The sequence below is a fragment of the Anguilla anguilla genome, chromosome 5 (genome assembly GCF_013347855.1).
Source record: "Anguilla anguilla isolate fAngAng1 chromosome 5, fAngAng1.pri, whole genome shotgun sequence".
NCBI classification, from domain to species: Eukaryota; Metazoa; Chordata; class Actinopteri; order Anguilliformes; family Anguillidae; genus Anguilla; species Anguilla anguilla.
Window position 1 is genome coordinate 38133322 of NC_049205.1, and position 20178 is coordinate 38153499.

A 20178-nucleotide genomic window follows, 5' to 3' on the forward strand; every position below is an offset into this window, starting at 1 on the left:
AGCAGCTCTGAACTGATTCATACAGCATCTCTGGACTGATTCACTCAAACAGCATCTCTGAACTGATTCACTCACACAGCAGCTCTGAACTGATTCACTCATACAGCATTTTGAGATCACTCAACAGGGACACGGGTATACATTAATTTGAAGTGCTCAGGATCCTCGCTGCTCGATTTGGAGCCCGCACGTCCGCCTGCTAAACTACACACACGTCACTTCACGCGCGGCTCACGCCTGTCGACTCGCAAAACTTCGCAAACCGCGACGGGCTAAGAAGCCGCGCTCGACGTGGAGCGCTTCGAAGGAGAGCGCCACGCTAGTCTGCGCTCACCCAGCTGACGGCAGAGGTCGCAGAGACGAGCACTGATATACAGCACAGACACACGCGCGCAGGCGTAAGACAGTGTTCAGCAGGGAGGGGGATGGGGGGGGTGGGAATTCACCGAGGCGTGCGGCCTACCTGCCATCATCTTCTGCGCCTCGTAGGGCTCCATGTAACCGTCGTTCTCCGTGGCCTTCTCTGCGGAACCCTGGGTCCCGCCAGCCTGCTCGGCGTCAAAGGGGTCTGCATAGTCCTCAAGGATGACAAGCTGGGCGTGTGAGAGAGAGAGGAAGACAGGGAGAGAGAGAGAGAGAAATAAGTAAGACTACTGTAATTATAACACATAAGCAATGACACAATCCCCTTTTTTTCTTTTTAAAATTCATTTTTGTATACTTTTTAAAATGATTGTTAAATTATATAGTCGCTGTTTCAACTAATTTTCACTAGAAATCACACCGACTAACATACAGAAATACCACGCACAAACACAAAGTTCTATTTTGTTCATATGTTTATTGTTTGTTGTACCTACGTTTTGGCAATTATATATACATATATATATATATATATATGTCATGGCAATAAAGCTTATTTGAATTTGAGAGAGGAGAGAGAGAGACAAAAAGAGAGAGAGGGAAGAGAGCAGAGAGTGACAGAGAGAGAAAACAGAGAGTGAAGAGATAGAGGAGAGAGAGGAGAGAGAGAAAGAGAGATCAACTTAGTCTGAACCACTGAGGAACAGGACTCGGCTGGGCAGGGGACTGGATGACTGGGTGACCCACTTCAGAGCTGATGCAAACACAAAACCCAGGAAAGGCAGGGTGGAGGACTGAAAGAAGACAACAGGAGGAGGGGCCGAGAAGCAGAGGGGCAGAAGGGAAGAGTGGAGGGGAGAAGGAGGGTAGGAGACCAGCAGAGCTGAGAGTGCTGGAGAAAAGCAGAATGTGGAGAAGACAAGATAAAGGAAGGAAGAGAGGAGGAAAGCTCACCAAGCCCTCCTCTTACATCATGGCCACTTAGCTTCTCCACACACTTCAAAAAGCCATCGCGTCTGTACTCTTCTATCAATATTGCCTAAGCTGATGATGCCCTTTGCAATTACATACTTGCAGACTGTGTCTGGCTCCCAGATAAAATCCAGAAAGAGAACAGCGCCAAGCAGAAAAAAAAAAGAGTTGTCGATATAAACAGCATTACAGAAATATATAGTAGGCAAAAAGACAAAAACTAAATGCTGGCATTCAGTTTCATTCAGTCATCCCATTCTGAGAATGTGCAAATCATTTTTTTTTTTTAAATGTAATGTTCTAGTACCCAGATTCGTTCAGAATTGCAACCGTCGTGTATCTACTGGTCATTCAGAACATTGCACAGCAAATGAAAACCTTGAGAATACCAGGACAAGCAACTAATACAGTAACAGATGGTATTTCTGTGCAAAACTACCTCTGTCTGTAATATAAGATACACAGGCAATTTTCTAATTTCCCTCCAAGCAGGCATGGATGAATGCAAAACATTTGTACTTTTTTATTGACACACACACACACCAAATGCAAAAATCAATACAGTTTGGAATATGATGACAGATGACCGATTAATAAGTCATAAAGACGTACATTTTAAAAACAATAAAACGAAACGTTCAGTGACTCGGCGAACGTTCTTCAGTCGATCTGGGAGGCGGAGCTGGAAGGGTTACAAACAAGCTGCGAACGCGTTCGGGTCTACCGCAGCTTCGCGGAGATTACCATATGGCCCATTTGGACCTCTGTTCGGAACGACCGGGCGAGGCAGAAAACCAATGAGGCGGTGCCAGTCGATCTGCAGCACGACCGCGGGGACCGGCGATTTGGAGGACCGCGGCTACGGAGGACGCTATCTCTCTCTCTCTATCTCTCTCTCTCTCTCTCTCTCTCTCTCTCTCACGGGTATTTTTAAAAGGCTGCCATCTCGACGAAGCGGATCGAGGACCAGCTGGAGACCGCGCAAATGTTTTTTTCCGGGGACTTGTGTCGCGCGAGCCCCGTGGAGGCTAAAGAACGCGGAAAATCTCGAAAAACTTTTGGCAGAAAAACGCCGCCGGATTCCTCTAAAAAAGAAACCTCTAATTAAGAGGGAGAGAAGACAGGAGGGAAAGAAAGACAGAGTGGAAGGAAAAGAAAGAAAAACCAATGTTTTGAGAGCGAAGGGACAAAAAAAGGTGGGCGTTACTCTCGTTGTGAGTCATATCTAAGGAGAGAAGGGTTTATTTCCTCTACTTTTCACAAAGAGCTCATCGCTCCTCCGCGGGAAAACAAAATGGCTGGCACGGGAGTGTCGAGGTCGAGCTCCTACCTGCCCCCGCCCAGGCCATTAACCCTTCTCTCCCCCAAATACACCTCTCTGACCACCCAACACCCCTTCCCCCCAAAGGATGTCCCTCACAAATTTGAAATTCAAAAACTGGCAATGAGGGAGACACCAGCCTGCCAAGGGGAGGGGCCTAATAAACTGCCAATGAGGAGCCTTTAACCAACTGCCAAGGGGCAGGACCCAATAAACTAGCACTGGGCCAGACCTTTAAATCTGCTAATGACCTGCATTTCACATGCCAATGAACCCAACTGGTCAACCCAAACTGTCAACAGCCCACCAGTAACAACTCACCGATTTCTTAGCAAAAAAGTAGGCAGCAGAATTCCATGCCCACGCACCCCCAACCTCCAACCCATGCAAATTTAATGATGTGGGCTGCATACCTGGGTTTCACTTTCTTCTTGAAAAGCTCTAGCTCTCCTGTTCTGCTAATAATTGGACAGTGAGCGAACCAAACAAATGTGAAATAGCCAAAGGATTCAATTCAATTCAATCAGCACATTTGTTTCAAAAATAAAACCCTCTCCGTTCATTACAAAGCAGCTCAGTGGGAAAGACGAGGTCACAGCCTCAAATGGCGAACCAAACTAAAATACCTTCCACAAAACCACATAATACTCAATAGGCCTAATAGACAAATTCGACAGGCTTAGAAGAGCCATTTAAAATGAGCAAGTTAAATGCAAAAAGTTTGTACAGGCTTTTCTACCCAATTACTATGACCATTTTAGCACAGTATAATTGCAGTGTTTTGCCTTTTTACTTAAAAGGGAATAGATCCAATGGTTTTTCGTACCACAAATGTGAGTACCTCACACACAGCTTTAATTAACTAAAGCCACTCAAATTTTAAGTGTTTTAGTGCCAGACCCCAACTTTGCGCACAGTTTAAAAATGAAACATTTTCAAAAACCACAACAATACCTTTCTAGCCCACACTGCATGGGATTTATAATTCATTACCCTGGCTTTGTGTAGTTTACAGCTTGTTCAGGATAACACTTCAACAGCTAAAGGTAATGCTTTAATTGCATTAAGGGTAATGTTTAACAAAGGACGTGAGCCAGCAAAGAGGAGAGGAACTGAACAAACATTAGCCACAGAGTCGGACTGGCGACATTCCACACGACGGGAAACACACACGTGCGTCTGACTGCATGAAATATGTATGCGCAGGGCACCATGTGTTGACAGCCATCTGTTTGCGTAACGAGCACACGCTGTAAAAGAAAAACAGTAGTTTTGTCAAATAAAAATGAGGAAGAGGAAAGCTAACAGGGACTGGTAAAACTCGAGCCCCCTGGTCGACCAGCTACAGCATTCTCACTTCTGCCGTAGACACTACGTGAGGTTCTCTACAGCTCGATAAACTCAAGTAAAGGTGGAATGGTTTGTATAATAGGGCCTGTTTCTTGAATCAAATCAAATGCATACTTAGCTTCTGACCTGGCTTCTCTAGGACATTTCTGACAACTACATGTGCGAGTGTTCAGTAACCCGGTGGGTGTTAAGGTTTTACGGAGGCGCCCTCCAGGACCTGAACGTCAAAGAGCATCGGCCGCACAGCGCTCGTGAATTCAGTAGCGCTCGCGCCTGAAGTCTAAAGGCACCTTTCTATTAATGCTGGAACAGTTACCACTGCTGTCCAGTGAATGGATCCAATGTCATAACAATGGGGATTTTTTTTTACCACAGCTACATTCATGTTCTTTTTTTTGCCCATGTAAAAGGGTGTCTAGAGAATCCTAGAGCACAGCTGCATGGACACCGTCGGTGGGGTTCAGTACGTTTCAATGTTATCATCGTCGCCATCGTCATCGTCATCTCCACCATCATCATCACCTGCTTCATCGCTGTCCCCATTGCCTTTTTCACCGCCGTCGCCAAAGCGCTTCACGCTGCTCTGATCTGCTTTTCACGCCGCGCGTCTGTGCTTGAGCAGAGGGAGGGAGGCGAGCCGGGACTTCATTAGCAGAGATTCTGCTCGCTGGAGGAGGAGGAGGAGGAGGAGGAGGAGGAGGTGAAAGAGGGGAGCGATTTGCACGAGGCGACGGCGGCGAGGCAGCGGGGGACCGAAGGCCCCTCTCCTAGGTGCGGCGCGGTCTGGCTGGGGCCCGCCTCTCTTACCGGAGCCGCCGCCTTCCGTCCGCCGCAGATTCCGCCGCGGCTACCTCGGTATATGCGATTCGGCAGACGAGCAGACAGCAGACAGCGTGCGGCATCCGCACCGTGCCTCAAAAGCGTAAGCGAATCACCGGAGATAAAGAATCCTGCGATGGCGGCCTGTGGGTCCACGAGGCTTTCTGCCCGACGCTTTCTGCCTGCCCTCTCCACACAGAGCCGGGAAAAGAACATTCTCAATTACTCCATTCTGGTCCCTCGGAGTCCGAGCCTCACCGTGTCTTACACCTGCCAGCCCGCAGATAACCTGCGATCGCTTTGGAAAGACATCGGGGCTGTTTAATATGCATTACGCTTCTCAGGGAGCGAAGTCGATTTCAAAATGGGGTCCCAGGTAACCGGGTGCATTAGGAAAGGGGGGAAGGGGGAGGGGGGAATATAACAGGCACCTGCCATTCCAGCTCAGCGTTCTGCTCTGTTAGCAAAGCCTCGATGATTAAAATTCGATTGTCTGCCAGACGTCCATTAAGGCAGTGTGAATCTACCGCACACACACACACACACACACAATCACAGGGGAATGAATCTAGCAGGCAATTAACATTTAAAGCAGCAGGCTTAGTAAAAAATGCAAATCCTTATCTCAATTTTATGTAATAAAGTTGCCAGTTAGTCACTGGCACCAGTTTGATTCCGGAGCCCATCGCTTTCAACATTCCATCCGTTCCACGCTTCCGCATTCCGTCCTTCATCTTAACCCTTGGGAAGAGCAGGCTTTCTGGAAAGTTTTTTTTTTTCCCCCTAAATTCCAAGTCAGCGTTCTAGAATTCCATTGCTTTCAATTACCAGTAGTGCTCAGCATTAGAATGTTGAGTTGAGAACATTCTAATCACGTTTGTCTGACCTGCATCATTCCATAGAGATAACTACTGCTTCAATCATTAACACAGTGGAGATGCATTGCTGGAAGAAATCCACAAAAAGCTGGCTTCTCTGAGTGAAGTACATTCTGCCTCCTTCCCCTTAATCAGTTCACAGGCTCCAAACCAACCTAGGAGACGAGGGGCAGGCGAAAAACTCGTGTCCGCACCGTACCCTCAAAAACCCGAGAGGCGGCCAGATAACAATGAGGGCTAAGAAAGAAGAGGGGAGGAGGAGGAGGAGGAGGGGGAAAGGAAGAAAAAAAAAACCTGACATTTGTGATTTATGTTTCATGCCACTGGGGGATTTCGGTCCAGGATAACCTAATACGGCTGCAGGCTTAGCAGCTCTATTGCATTACGGAGTTTCAAAGGGCTTTTTTTTGTGTGGCCGTTGCTCTTGTTCTTTAATAAAAAAGCCCGCTATCGGAACGAATGAAAGCCGTCTCGGAGCCGGGCGTAAACAGCTGCAGCAGGTGCCAAACCGAAAATGAAAACAGGGGCTCCCCCCCCCCGGCTCTCCAGAGCTGTGTCCACGGAGACGGAGCTCATCTGAGCGCTTTTTACCGAAAATGGTTGATAAGCAAAACATAAAGGAAACAGGTGCCAGGGCCTTTCTAGCTGCACTAAGCCTTTGAAAGTGCATCCAGGCCTGTACTGAGGGGGGGAAAAAAACACTTCAGTAGTTATTATTATTTAATTATGTTGCATATTATATTATTATATCATTATACAAAAGGCAGGTTTCACCACCCCCCCAGAGCCCTTGCAAGAGGGAAAAGTTCTTATGAAAAATCTTAGAGACGCATCTTCCCAAATAAGTGCCTGGTTGCGCGTTGCACAGCTTGAAGCCTCTGCCAAGCAGTTCATCAGTGGTGAACTCATTTCCGGTGCACCTACAGTGTGGTTGTGTCTTGAGTACAAGGACAACACTGGCGAAGGAGGGTTTATATTAGGGTAACCTCTCGGGGAAACGGCAGGTTCGTGCTCAGGCTGGTGGGAGACCGGCCCCCGTGGTTCAAAATATTACTCCCTGAAATAAACTGGGTCTCAACCAAGATTTATAAGCACTCGATGCCTACACAAAAGGCACATAAGTCACACAGCTAATGTAATGATTCTGCCGTGGGTTAAATTAGTCATGGGTCTCCAGCAAAAATAAATAAATAAATAAACAAACAAACAATCTAGAGTGCACATCTCCAAAGAAAAGAAAAGCATATTTGTCTTCGGGTGAATTCATCAGTTAGCTTTGCTTTTAGCCTTATTAAAGGCTGTCTAATTCAATATTCTAGGTTATGGCTCGCCAATAATGTTGCAGAGAAAGCCATGGATGAAAAACAATTGGTAGTATGGAGCACTGGGAACAGCAATTTAGGCGTAAAAGCACATTTAGTTTCAAGGCTCTGCTATCTTGTTCGGTTAGATACTCGGGCAATTAATTTAAACCACACAAGAATGTCACACTGGCCAGATTTAACACACTCCATTTATCTGTTGCCGCCGTACACTCACGCGTACTGCTTTCCATTGTTTTATGAGAAGAGCATCATCATTCAGACACGGAAGGTCTGTATATCCTTTCATCATTAGTGACGGTAGCTTGCATTATTTTGTAACAAAAATGTAAAAGCAAAGCATAAGATATTTGTCAAGTAGTAAAAAAAAAAAAGTAACATACGATTGTGTTTCATTGAGACCTGGTTTTTTTTGAGGGTGGAACATTTCCCAGGCTCCACGTGGGGTTGAGTTCCCTGGGCAGTCAGGAAAAGATTACTCCGGAATGAACAGCAGGCATTAGCGGTCAGTCATTGATCGTAATTTGCAATGCAAACTCGGAAAATCGTTTAAAACTGGCCGGTAGTAAAGCCTCAATGCTTAAGAGTTACACGACCATAACCTGTGTGTCAGTGTGGCACGCAGTATATACACTGGGGTAAGATAATGAAACAACTAAAGATAAAGGGAATTATAGGGAAAAGGGCAGGTCTGAAAGCCAGCTGGTATGTGTGGTGAGAATTTGAGATGCTTTTTTTGTAGCCACAGCCCCAGATATCTCTACATTGTTGCAAAGATCTGCTGTTGGAACTGATGAGGATAGCTGCAGGAGGGCATGGTTAGGAGGTAGTATCACTGTTAAAAATACCTTAAATCCAACAGAAGTCCAGCCAAGGTCATCAGCAAAGGTCACCAGATCACACCATAGCTGGTGTCTTAACTGTAATTGGTAGCTATATGTCTGCATTCCATGAAAAATAAGACGTCTGCACGCTTTATTGTCCATGACAAAACATATAATCATGAAACAAAGTCAATGTTTTAATCCAAATGGGACTCCATGAGGTCCACTCAAGCTACACTTGTAAGGGTCCTAACATGGTACTACAAGCCTGACCAGATTGACACTCTGATTCAAGATGAGCCAACACAACCTCTGATGTCTTTGCTACTACAAGCCAGTGGTCAGTTAATTCTTAACATGAAGCCATAACCTACTGTGCAGCTCCTACTGGAGGTGGTGATTCAAACCAAAAAAACAATGACATAACATGCTACTACCTAAAACTTTCCTGTAGTTTTTCCTTTTTTCTCTAAAAATGTGAAATTGGCTGTTGAAGCTATTGAGTAGCCACTGTGCCAGTCGCTTACACCAGCAGCACTGTAGATGAAACATCTAAAAGCCAGTGACTATTTTACACATATCAGAACAGGTGTCATAAATCTGGTGCCGGTCAGGGAGAAGGTGCATTTCAGAATGAAGACAGCAAGAAGCTTGTAAGCCCCTGGTCTGCCACTGGGAATGAACTGGCAACCCAAGTTAACCCCAGATAACATCACACCCCCCGGCCAATCCACCCCATCCCTGGTAGAGGCCAGTTGTGTACTGCAGCTGAAAATTTCCCATTTATTATGAATTTGTCCTCCTTTTCTCACGGCTGTCACTGTCACCAACATTGCCACTGAGATCAGGTAGCACAAATCGTTCATATCTTTTCCCTAAGAACCAACCACGCGTCCGGAAAGAGACCTGAGACTGAAGCATTTCCTCACCCGATCAACGTCTTCTTAATACACTGTAGGTTAAGCGCACTAGGATACGTCCGACCAAATGCAATTTCCTTTTCTGATCTTGGTCTCGCTGAGATATGAGCTTTTGAAGTTGAGAGTTTTATGAAAGAAAAATTTATGAAGTGAGCCTCAGTACCAGTTGAACAGGCCTACTCCTACATACACAACTAGGTCTGTCAGTCGCCCCTAAAATGTTTTTTGAATATTCTTTACTTGAAAATGTTACGCTGTCAACCAGTATGCACACGTTTATCAGGTTTGTTTTGCACAATGTTTTCTGGGTGTTCAGCAGGCACTGCATGTATGGATGAGGGAGAGAAAAAAACGCAGTCATGCCTGGCTGTTTAGAAGCAGGTGCCTCTGACTTTGTTATTTCTCCAAACTCAAGTGAGCCCTAAGCTTGCTAGCGATCAAGCACTATCAAATTTCCATTTTTCAAATTCTAAAACAACTGTGTCTTTCTGTTCAATCTTCCCATTAGCTGCACAGAATCTGGATACTTTCCAAAGATTATTTCTTAGATTTTAATAGATATGTAATATTATCACGGACCCGGTTTGTTCAACTTTTCGATCCATTATGCTGCAGCTAGTGCTGGCTGGCGCACTTGTAAACAAACAGCGACTCCCGAGGAAGACATTATCAGAGCACTGAGATTACACAAGCGGCGGGTTCAGCCGGGGAAGACATTTGAAAGCACACAAATTCAAATATGTATCTGTTCTTTGCACAGTAAACTTCAGTAAACTTTTTTTGACCTTTGAATTTTGTTTGAACAGCAGTAATACAGACAGACACGACGTCACTTATGTGGACACACACACACACACACTTCTGCATGAGCCTTGACATCTTATTCTTGACTTCAAAGACTCAAATCTGAAAGGAAGCTGAAAAGGAAATTGAACGCTGTCAGACGTATCCTTGATTGCTAAGGCATAAGCGTTATGAAAAGCACAGTTGGTTCGACTTAAAAAAAAAAAAACACAAACAAACCAAAAATAGACTTTGGATTTCAGAGAGAAGGCTGGATTATACATCGCTAAAAAGGCAGAAAACCACAGAGCATTGTCTTGTAGTGGGGATGAGCGAGGGAGCCGAGAGGAAAACAACGAGAGGGACGGGCGATGGGCCAGTGAAAGGACAGGAGAAGAGGAGAAAACGGTTTAATCTGGGCCACTCAGACGCGCCGTCTCCTCAGATAGCCTCTGTGTGGGGAGAGCACTACCAACCCTGGACTCTTGGCCACCCTGATTACAGAGAGAGGTGGGGTCCAGTATCATGCAGGTTTTCCACATGACCGAGGTGGGGGAGGGAGGGTGGGGGGGTCACTTCTGTCTAGCCGCCAAGTGTCCAGTGAGAGCCTAATTCCTCTGTAAAATATTTTTCAGACTACTAGGCGTGAAAAAGAAAAAAAAAATTCTAATTTTCAAAAATTCAGTCACCAGAGTCACAAAAAAATAAAAGAGAAAGCAAACCAAGGCTCCCAGATTTTCAAGTGGCGAGTACAGACTTGCCCGGCGAAAAGGGAATGTCGCCAAGTTGTAAACACTTCCTGTCAGGAAGGGAGCACTTCCTTAATCCTGAAACAGCCCTCTCGGCCTTTATGTTTGGCATAATGAAAGCAGTTGCTGCCTGCCTCTCCACCTCAGGCCTGATCCCCTGACAGACAGAGGCCTGTTCTTTGAAATTACGTGGAGCACCCTACCCGTGGCCCAGCAGGTGATAGCACCTGGAGCTTATGCTAATAGTTACCTTTAGACACGTTTGCAGCTAATAAGCCTTTCTCTGTGGCTACTTAAACTTCCTGTCCTTATCTGCACATAATACAGATGGAATTTGGCTGTCATATCAAAGCCCACAATGATATTTTCCCTTAACTTCTGCTTTGTATACAATTAATAAATTGTGTGAACTTGGTCTGCATATGGCATAAACATAGCCAGGATAATATAGGATTTCATTGTATAATAAACTATTCCCACATGTTTTAAACAGATTAAATCCACCCTTCCCCCCCTTCCCAGGCAGGCTGAAAATAAGCAGTGTTTTGCAGCAGAGAGGGAAGTAGAGAGGGATCACAACTATAACACTACAGTTGAGTTGTAGCTTTCATAGCTAGTTTTAACATTTGGTTACACCATGCACTGTGTGTAAAACACATGGTTAAATTTTGAAGGTTTAAAGAATGCACGCATTCATAAAACTCATTCAGGAAGAGCACCACTTTGACTCTGAATGACCCAAGCCTCAGATGAGTGGCAGTTAAGAATAAAAAGCTCCCGATGCCTCCTCCGACACCAGACGCCCTTCCCCCGGACGGGGAGAGTGTCCGCAGTGGAATGTCAAGCCGAACCAGCGCTTCACCCCGCTGAAGGACCATAGCTGTTTAAAGAGCCTTTTAAAGGGTAGGCATGCTCAGCATGGGGCTAATGGAAACATCAGCTATCCAGCAGCTAAAATGGATAACGAGGTAGTGAAAAACATTCCATGGACCCAGCAGACGCTCGGTCTCGTGTGCTTAAGCCTGCGAGTTCCGCCTCCCGTCGGAGCAGAAGCATTTCGACCTGGGAATACGAGTTCGTTAAGGGGCGGGACCGAGGACGATACTGTAGCGGCACATGCTCCGTGCTGTCAAACGGCACCAGAAACTCATGTTACAAATCAGGACATCCTGTTAGGGAGGAGAGGGGGGGGGGAAGGAACACAGGAGTTGACAGTCTGGTTAGTCAAATCTGTGGTAGCACCAGCGGTAGGGTCACAGACCACAGGGCTCGGACCCGTCCTCGTGGATACGTGGGAGAAAGCATGGATTCTACTGCTCTGTGTCCGCAACCACGAAAGGTCATTCCTGCATTTTAAACACTAGAGGGAAGAATAAAAAAAAAAACCTAAAACAGTATTTGAGAATCCAGGGTTAGTCTTGGGAAAGGAAGACTGTCAATTATGGGTGAAAACTTGCGTTTTGTGTACTCGGAGCAAAGAGTGTTCCAACTTTTTTACCATGGAAGCAGTTAAAAATACCCAGGCTTTTTTTTTTTTTTTTTACGGCCTACGCATACTTACCCAGGGTGGCACGAAACCTCAGGGCTCAATTTGTTTCCTTTTAATCAGCCTGTGATGCCCTAGTTTCCCAGCAGTCCTGCTTTTTGGGCGGCATTTCACTCGGCCATTAAAATAAACTGTGTCATGTGTCCACGGCTTCCCCGAACGCAGTTACCGACATTGCCATTTGTACCGCAAAACACTTACTAAGTTTAGAGTGACGGCACACGGCTCGGTGACTCAAAAGAACAACCCAGGGTTACATACCGCGAAGAAAAATCTTTGTTTTTTTTGTTTTTTTTCTTTTTTATTCAAAATGAACCACGGGAGAAAAGACAGAAATTACACAGGCGCACTGCCATTTCTTTCACGGAATTACAAAGATAAATCCACCTTTACAGTCACCGCCTTGGAACGTGACGCCCACAGTATCGGCGCGCAAAATTTCCCTTTTCCTACCGTGCGTGCGTGTGCTACACTTCCCGGCAAAATTCCTCTCCCGCGTCCGACGGCCGTCCCTTCTGGATTACGTCACCCAGATCCCGAGGCTGGCTGTAAACAACGTGGCCAGATTTGGCGCAGACTGAGCAAACGCCCGAATTCCTTCCTCCTGCGAGGATGTCCTGAGTTTCTGGACTTAAAACCTGATTTAGACGCGCGCTAACAAGCTGAACTAAAAAGCAGCAGGGAGGGGATCCTCCACGATCTCAAAGCAATGTTTCACTCAAAACTTCCATTATAATCTGAGACATGAACACCATTTTAGGGCTTTCAGTACTTTCTGGCACCCTCTCTAATTCAAATTATATATATATATATATATATATATATATATATATACAGAAAGTTTGTTATTGACAGGACTAAGCATCCTCAAATCAAATCAGTTTTACTCAGGACGTTTATCTGCTTAGTGGAGTAGGCCCAAATTTCTTCAGAGCAGACATTCGGTGGCTTGAATATCTTGCACGTAATGCATTGGGAACCGAAAACACAAGACAACACTTCACAGAAAAAGGCTACAAAGCCAGGATATTTCAAACACTCTAAAATTCTACATTGACTGTCCTGCCTTGTAGAACATATTTGGGATACCTAAAATACCTTGAAAGATGTATGGCCTGAATGCTAGAGAAAATACTCTGATAGCTTCTTATACACAAAGTACCTGAAGAGTGACGTCAAGCATTGCAGCTGCGTGCCTAAGCCACTGACAAAGATATTTTTATGACCATCAGCACACCAATAACAACAGGTCAGGGCTATAATGAAGAGCATTCCATACAGTCCATGTCGTAGGTGTGCACAACATTTTAAGATTAGACACAAGAGTTGTTCACATGGGGTTTGCTAAAGAGAGAAGATTCAGATACAACATGTAGGCTATGAGATGATATCTGGTGGGCATGTCAGTCTGGCTGACGTGCATAGATTTCATGTTATCCACTGTTACACATTTATCCATCGCACATCCACTGAAGTCATGAAAGTGGTTGAACAGCAAAGGTGCCCCAACCTAGGAACTGAACGTATAGCTTTCAGATGATGTAGCCAGTTCCCTACGCACTGTACCGCTTAAATAATAAATGCTTTCTTCTGGAAAATTCCGACAAAGGATCCAGGTGCAAGATTCTGGTGTATTTTCAAATGCTTGCAAGTTGCCGGAGCAGGCTTTGGGCTTTGGGGCAAACATTCTGAAGAGTCCCGTGTTCCAGTGCGGTCAGAGTGTGTCAGAGTGCACGCCTCGCTGCCCGTCTAACCAATCTTTTTCCCGCCCCGGCACAGAACCCCAAACCGTACTCGGTAAATTGCAGAGCGCAGGCCCAATTTTGGGAAGGAAATAAAACTCGGTGAACCACACAAACCCTCCCTCGTTTTCTCTGCGTTTTTTTTTTTTGCTCTGCCACTACAGAAGCACTGGGAACAAAGGCCAGTTCACCGCTTTAGCCTGCTTACGTAAACCTGCTCTCCAGAAGCACGGGACTGACTGTTTGCATATATTGTGTAACCTGGCTTCGACAGGTCACGGGGAAGTGGAGAGCCAAGGCCGGTCCTAGCTTTGCTTCAAACTCAACAAAACCGCTTATTAATTCTGACACGACAGTTACAGAGGGGTCTAACAGTACTAAAATAGACTTGCTGTATGTTGCATGTAAAACAGTGCATTATCTATAAGTACAAATTCATGTTTATTTTAGGAATTAAGCTAATATAAGTCACTTATTCACATATTCACAGTGATGAACGGGGGCATTACAAAATCAATGTACCAAAGACATTCACTCTGAATGATGATTGAAAGATTCTCCATTTTAAACACACAGAAGGCGCAATTCAAGATCGCAGAGGACATCAACTACAAAGGGCAAAGCTCATTTCAAAACATATATTCTCACCTTTGAATTTACGAAAGAAGTTTCGTATATACATTGGCAGGAATATAACTATAACTCACTTGATAACCAGACAATTAATAAGGCTAACATAATTACAATGGTAGAAAAGGAAAAGCAAAATTAAATAAGGTATTTGATTAAATAGGATTATAACAACAGACAATGGAAACCATTGTGAGTGCCACAATGTCAATTCCTTTGGAAACAAACGAGATCAAACCCAGACGTGATATTAAACTGCTCTGGTAAGCAAATTACACGCGAGAGGCTGCAAGGAAAGGACTGCGGCAGACGAAATCCGATTGGGCGCGTCCGTCCCCTTTCATTCTATTATCTGGGATGCAATCCCGACAGTGAAGGTGTAGCAGCTGTTGCTTGCTCCTTGCATACATTTTGAGAAGATATGAAAAGGACAAAACAGTCTCACATGAATATATAATCTAATGCCCCATGCTTTGGCAAGCCAAAACATTGCAAAAGAAATTGAATTTTGAAAAGAACAAACAGTAAAAAAAATAAAATAAATAAAATAAAATTGAAATAGTTCTCTGCCGGATAACAGGTAGACAGAATGTTTTTTTTTTCTTATTTTTCAAAGAAATGAAATGGCCTTTTGGGGTTGGCACTTTTCCCCTCAGTGAGGCACATTGCTGAATGAGTTTCGGGGGAAATAAGTGCTTTTGGATTCCATCGGATTCAATAATTCAAAACGGGGTTTGCATTTAGGGTGGGAATTGTTCCCCCAACAACCAACAGTAAAGGTGATTAACCACAACTGCATACCAAGGAGTGAAGCATCTTGGCCAGGAACAATTAAAAAGGATACAGGAGAAAGATATAAGGAAACACTCAAAATCCCAGTGAGGCAAATCTGTCAAACAAGCATGCCTTGCTTGGCCACAGACTAACAGTGCAAGAGAAGACATTACATTACTTTCCAATCAGTAGGCCGATGCTCTTATCCAGAATGACAGAGAGTAGTGCAGAATATCAGTGTTCCTCTCAGGGATGCAAACAGACTGACGAGCCGTGTCTTTCAACCAACTGGGTACTTAACTAAGATGTTTCATTTAATAGCGTAGTTCAATAAAGAAGCATCTCAATGTCAGGTTGGATCTGCTATTCAGAGATAGGGAGAAGGAAACCAGATGAAACATAAGCGAAGGTAATGCCGCAGTTCATCAACAAAGAGACATGCAGCAGCACTTTTTTATTAATCACCATCGCCAAAATACAGACGGCTGGCGTTTGTGTCGGTGATATACCGCAAGCGCCGCTGCGAAATACAAGAGCAAGCGCGGCAAGTTCAGAGAACACGGCTGCTCTCCCATGACACCCACCACATCCTCTCAGTCCTCCCACTGGTTCACCTAACCTCTGATAGTCTACACCGCAAAAAATATAAATTCACCTGATTCTGACTCATATAAAGGCTTTGGTGTGCGTAGGCACATTTATAGGGATGCAAATCTGCATAACTGTATGCAATGTAAATGCTATGTAAAAGGTTGTGTAAGACACTCTGGATAAAAGCATCTGCTAAATGCCTGTAATGTAATGTAATGTCATGTAATGCAAAGGAAATCCTGTGAAGAGTAGCTTTTTTTCCCACATGTCCTCAGTCATGGCACTTCTGCAGCTCTTTTTTTTTTAGATTTTATCAAGAGTTCTCCCTCTACTCATCACTTTCAAAAGTCTTTCAGAACTTTGCTCTGGGGGGAGCAAGTGCCAGGAGAGGGAGGATTTAATTAGCTGTACGGCGGGAAAATAATTGATCATTTCCTCCATTCGCTGTACCATGAAGGGCTTGTCATTATAAACAAAATACAAATGAGAAGGAACAACAATAACAATCAAAGCCAATAAAGTCGTTTTTTCCCTCCCGCTGCACGCTTGTTATTTTACAGCTTCCATCGTTCAAAATGTTAAATACTGCAGCCTCCGGGTGGAGCCTTTTTTTTTAAAAATCGGGCTAGCCATATCGTGCTACGCATGAAATCAATGACTCATTCGTAAAGACAGCCACAGGACTAATTCTCCGCAGCAGCTGTTCTAACAGCCAAGGACTCGCAACAATAAATAATGGGCTTCTGAAGCTAACCATCCGACAAAACACTGGACGAACTTATTGGCAGTGCAGGCATTAGGTAAGCGCTTATACAATTAGCATCCGCTGCTGAAGTAATTAAAACATCAGCCTGGCTCAGGGCCTAATAGATGACTGCTAGCTTCTCTTGTTCTCTGCACCATTCTAAACAGAGTTGGCTTCTTCACGACTGACCAGCCAGTTAGGTATTCCTTAAACAAAACGCCTGCACGTCACTTCTAACCATGTGCGGCTTCCGTTACACAATCAGAGCTGAACACAGCCATACATGTATTTCATAAATGCTATTTTAACCGTGAAACTGTTGTCTTTCCTAGTGTGTAGACGGCAGCAGGGCCTCTGTGAGGAAAAAATGCATGAAACACATTGGACATTGGACATATGGAAACACAGTACAGGACAAAAGTATTAGGTCACCTGGAGTTTAAAAAAAGAAACTTTAGGTGGAGAAGAATTCAGTTAATATAGACACATTCATTGAATAACAGACCAAAGCACAAACTTTTTTCAATTTCTACCTACAATAACACAACAAGATCAATTTTACTTAAAAATAATCTTCGATACGGCTTTCTTCGAAATAGCCTCCTTTGGCTTTCATTATGATTAAATTAATTTTTGGAAGTCTATCCAATCATTTGGAAAGTGGGAGGTGGTGGGGTAATTAAATTGAGTGAAATCTTATCTACCTTAAGTTTTTTTTTTTTTTTTAACCACAGGTGGCCTAATACATTTAGCCTGTAGTACAAGTAAAATAGGCAATAAAGTTGCAAGAAATATGGCAAAGTATGGCCAAGTAAACATTGCGGAAAGAAGGTTAATCCCAGTGAGTGGGATTAAATGTCACCGAAAGATATTGGTCTACTGCCTCTTGATCTTCCTGGTAATCTCCTGTTAACATCACTGCCCATCAGGTGGACCCTTCTGAGTGTGTACTGAAAACTGCACCTGGAAATCTTAAGCTTCTTTGCAATTTCTCACAGGGAATAACCTTGCCACATTATGTTTAGTTGCAGCTTTAGTGTTTTTATTTACACTACAGATCGATGGTATTAGGCTACTTGTGTTTTTTTATTTTTTTTAACTTAATGTAGATAAGATTTTGGTCAATTTAACAACCCTCCACCTCTCTGTTTATAATGTTTATACATGGGATTGTTATTCAATAAATGCACATATATTAACTGAATTCTTCTCTACCTAAGGTTTTTTTTTTCCTTAAAAAACCACAGGTGGCCTAAAACTTTTGGCCTGTACTGTATAAATAAAATATATGAATATTGTAATAAATTTACATTCCATCACAAACATGATTTACTCTATGCTGTATTCCCAGGTGCATTCGCATATATTTTTCATATATATATATATATATATATATATATATTCAAATACCTGAATATTTTTCAAACACTGAAAACACATTCTAGGACACCAATTTTCAATGTGTGATGAGGGAAGATGCTGACAGGAATGGTTCAAACATCTTAACCAAATTGAAACACCACTGTGCGTTTTAAAATATGCTCCGGTGGTGGTTTGAGATGCTCGGCTTACGCAGTGGAATTGACACCCTTTAAAAATAAATATCACAGTGTAGGCGCAAGGCATATGCGCCTGCACTGTGATCACAATGGCTGACGCCTGTCACGATGGCGGGTGGCTGCTTGAAATTCCACCCCCTGATTGCAATCAGAGGTCTGAATCACGGAGAGCCAGGTACCACACTCAGGTCCAAAATAATAGCCTCGCTTCCTCTCTCTCTCTCAATTGTCCCCACGACCATATCTCTGTGCGAGCCAAACAAACGTTAAAGGAAAACAACTGACTCAGTTTGGGTCCGTCCGCATTTGAGAACTGACAGGGTAAAAAAGAAGGTTTCAGGAATCAATTTTTGTCCTGCTGTCACATATGATGGACCCCCTCTGGTACAGTTGTTTGTCATGGCAACCCCCCGGGCATGAGACAGACTCTCAATCTCTTTTGTCAAACTCACCATGAATCATATAATTGGCGGTTATGCTCAAATTTTTTTGAAATTGAGTTCCATGCATTTTTAAAATTCGAGCTCTGCCTGTTAATACAGAACTCGTCCTCTTTGGTCCGTAAGAACTGAACATCCATTTAAGGCCTCTAGTGTGCCCGTTCGTATTTATTATTATTATTATTACATTTCATACCACAACATCTACTTAAATTCAGCTGGCTACAGTTTCTGTGACCAGCCTTGACCTCCGAAGTGAGGGGTCAAAACTCTTTGCATGCCCTGCTGTACACAGGTGTTTTAGGGATGTAACTCTGCAGTGTCTGGTGTTGGCGTGTAGCCAGATAAAAGCAGGCATCTCTGGTCCATTGAAAATGAAACTCAAGCAAGCTGAATATTTTTCCTGAAGAATTTAATATGTTCGTAAGTGGGAAATAAAGCAGGCAATATGATATTGAAAGAAGTAATCTTGTGTTGATACAATAAAGGCACAGACACTGGCTGGATTATAGTGTGATCTTGTTAATGGGGGTTTGTTTCAGTTTGTGCGCTTTCATTTGCTTTTTTCTCCTCAAACAAACTTTTCAACATTTAAAAAATTAGGTTTGCCTTTCTTGCTAAAAATGCTTTCATTTAGGCCTATTTGTTGCATCCATTCAAATCTTACAGCAGAGTCCGCAAGCAGTCCTATGTTGAATGTGGAAAAAGAAGAGGAGGAGGCGTAGAATACGCCATGCCTAATTGACTTTCGAGACTGAAATAATCCCCAATTAACTAGAGGAAGCAGTAATCCTTTTAATTAAACGAGTAGCTGGTTCAGTCGCTCTGGAAAAACAGTTCAGCGTTGAGTTTCCCATTGTCTTTATCTGATGGACTGTTTCAGAACCTTTTTATTACGCAAATGCAAATGCTGCTCAGTCATCAGAATCAACAAGGGGACATAAACAGAACACAACAGCTGCTGCTCACTCAGAGAATGTAACAACACCATGCAGCAATAGTCCTGTCCTTCTGTTGGCTTTATAAGAAGAAAAAAGGCCTTGCAGTAACATGGAATGACCCTGTAATTGTAAGAAACCGCAAACACTGAAATACTTCCAAAAATACTTTCTACAAAATTGTCCTGCATTTACAAAACAAGCCTGCTCCAAGAAAGCAAAACCTGATTTTATTTTTTTTACCTCAAACAGCACTTCTTAGCCTTAACCATTGAACACACCTTCAGCTCCCTGCTAACCCTGCCCCTGTAGCAGCAGAAGCAGCAGGGGAGGGATGTAAAGCACCAAGGAATCACTTCATTGGTAGAGGTGATGAAATGTACTGCAAACAGCCAATCAAGCTAAACATGACCAGCAGCGCTCAGACAACATTCCACACTCAGGTTCCTCCTCCTTTCAAACTGCTCCGGTCAACTCTGACACACGGAGTCAAGCAAACGAACACCGGTGAAGCAACTCCTGTCTGTTGATTAGCAACTATGTGGGGAGTTATACAGATAGGGTGTTGCCTGTATTGGGCAATACCTCAGCACTCCCTATTGTATGTGTGTAGCACCTGTGTCCTCTTTTTCCTCACTTTCCAAATGAACATATTGGAAAGAGTGCATTACGCTGTGTGCTATATACATATAACTGTATCAACAGAACCTCCAGAAAGCATACAGATATCAGAGATGCCACAGGGCTATGCTCACATGCAAATATACACGTGAAAGAAATCCAAACAAACATAAGATAGTGAGCAGAACACTCAGTTACGTTTTTAAAACATTTCAACACCAATCTGCAACATCTTGTTTTTGTAGATGTTTGGTCAAGACAGTTTAAGCATAGCTCAAATTCTTTTGAAAA

General features: G+C 43.7%; 1 protein-coding gene across 5 annotated transcripts in view; it reads right to left on the reverse strand.

Annotated features, from left to right (window-relative positions):
• LOC118227547 (SH2 domain-containing adapter protein F-like) overlaps nucleotides 1-20178 on the reverse strand; it is a 114301-nt gene that overhangs the window by 91725 nt on the left and 2398 nt on the right. For all 5 annotated transcript variants that reach the window (XM_035418111.1, XM_035418112.1, XM_035418113.1 and 2 more), the window contains exon 2: nucleotides 464-593. In XM_035418111.1, coding sequence (XP_035274002.1) covers nucleotides 464-593 — 130 coding nt within the window. The remainder of the gene's footprint in view (nucleotides 1-463; nucleotides 594-20178) is intronic.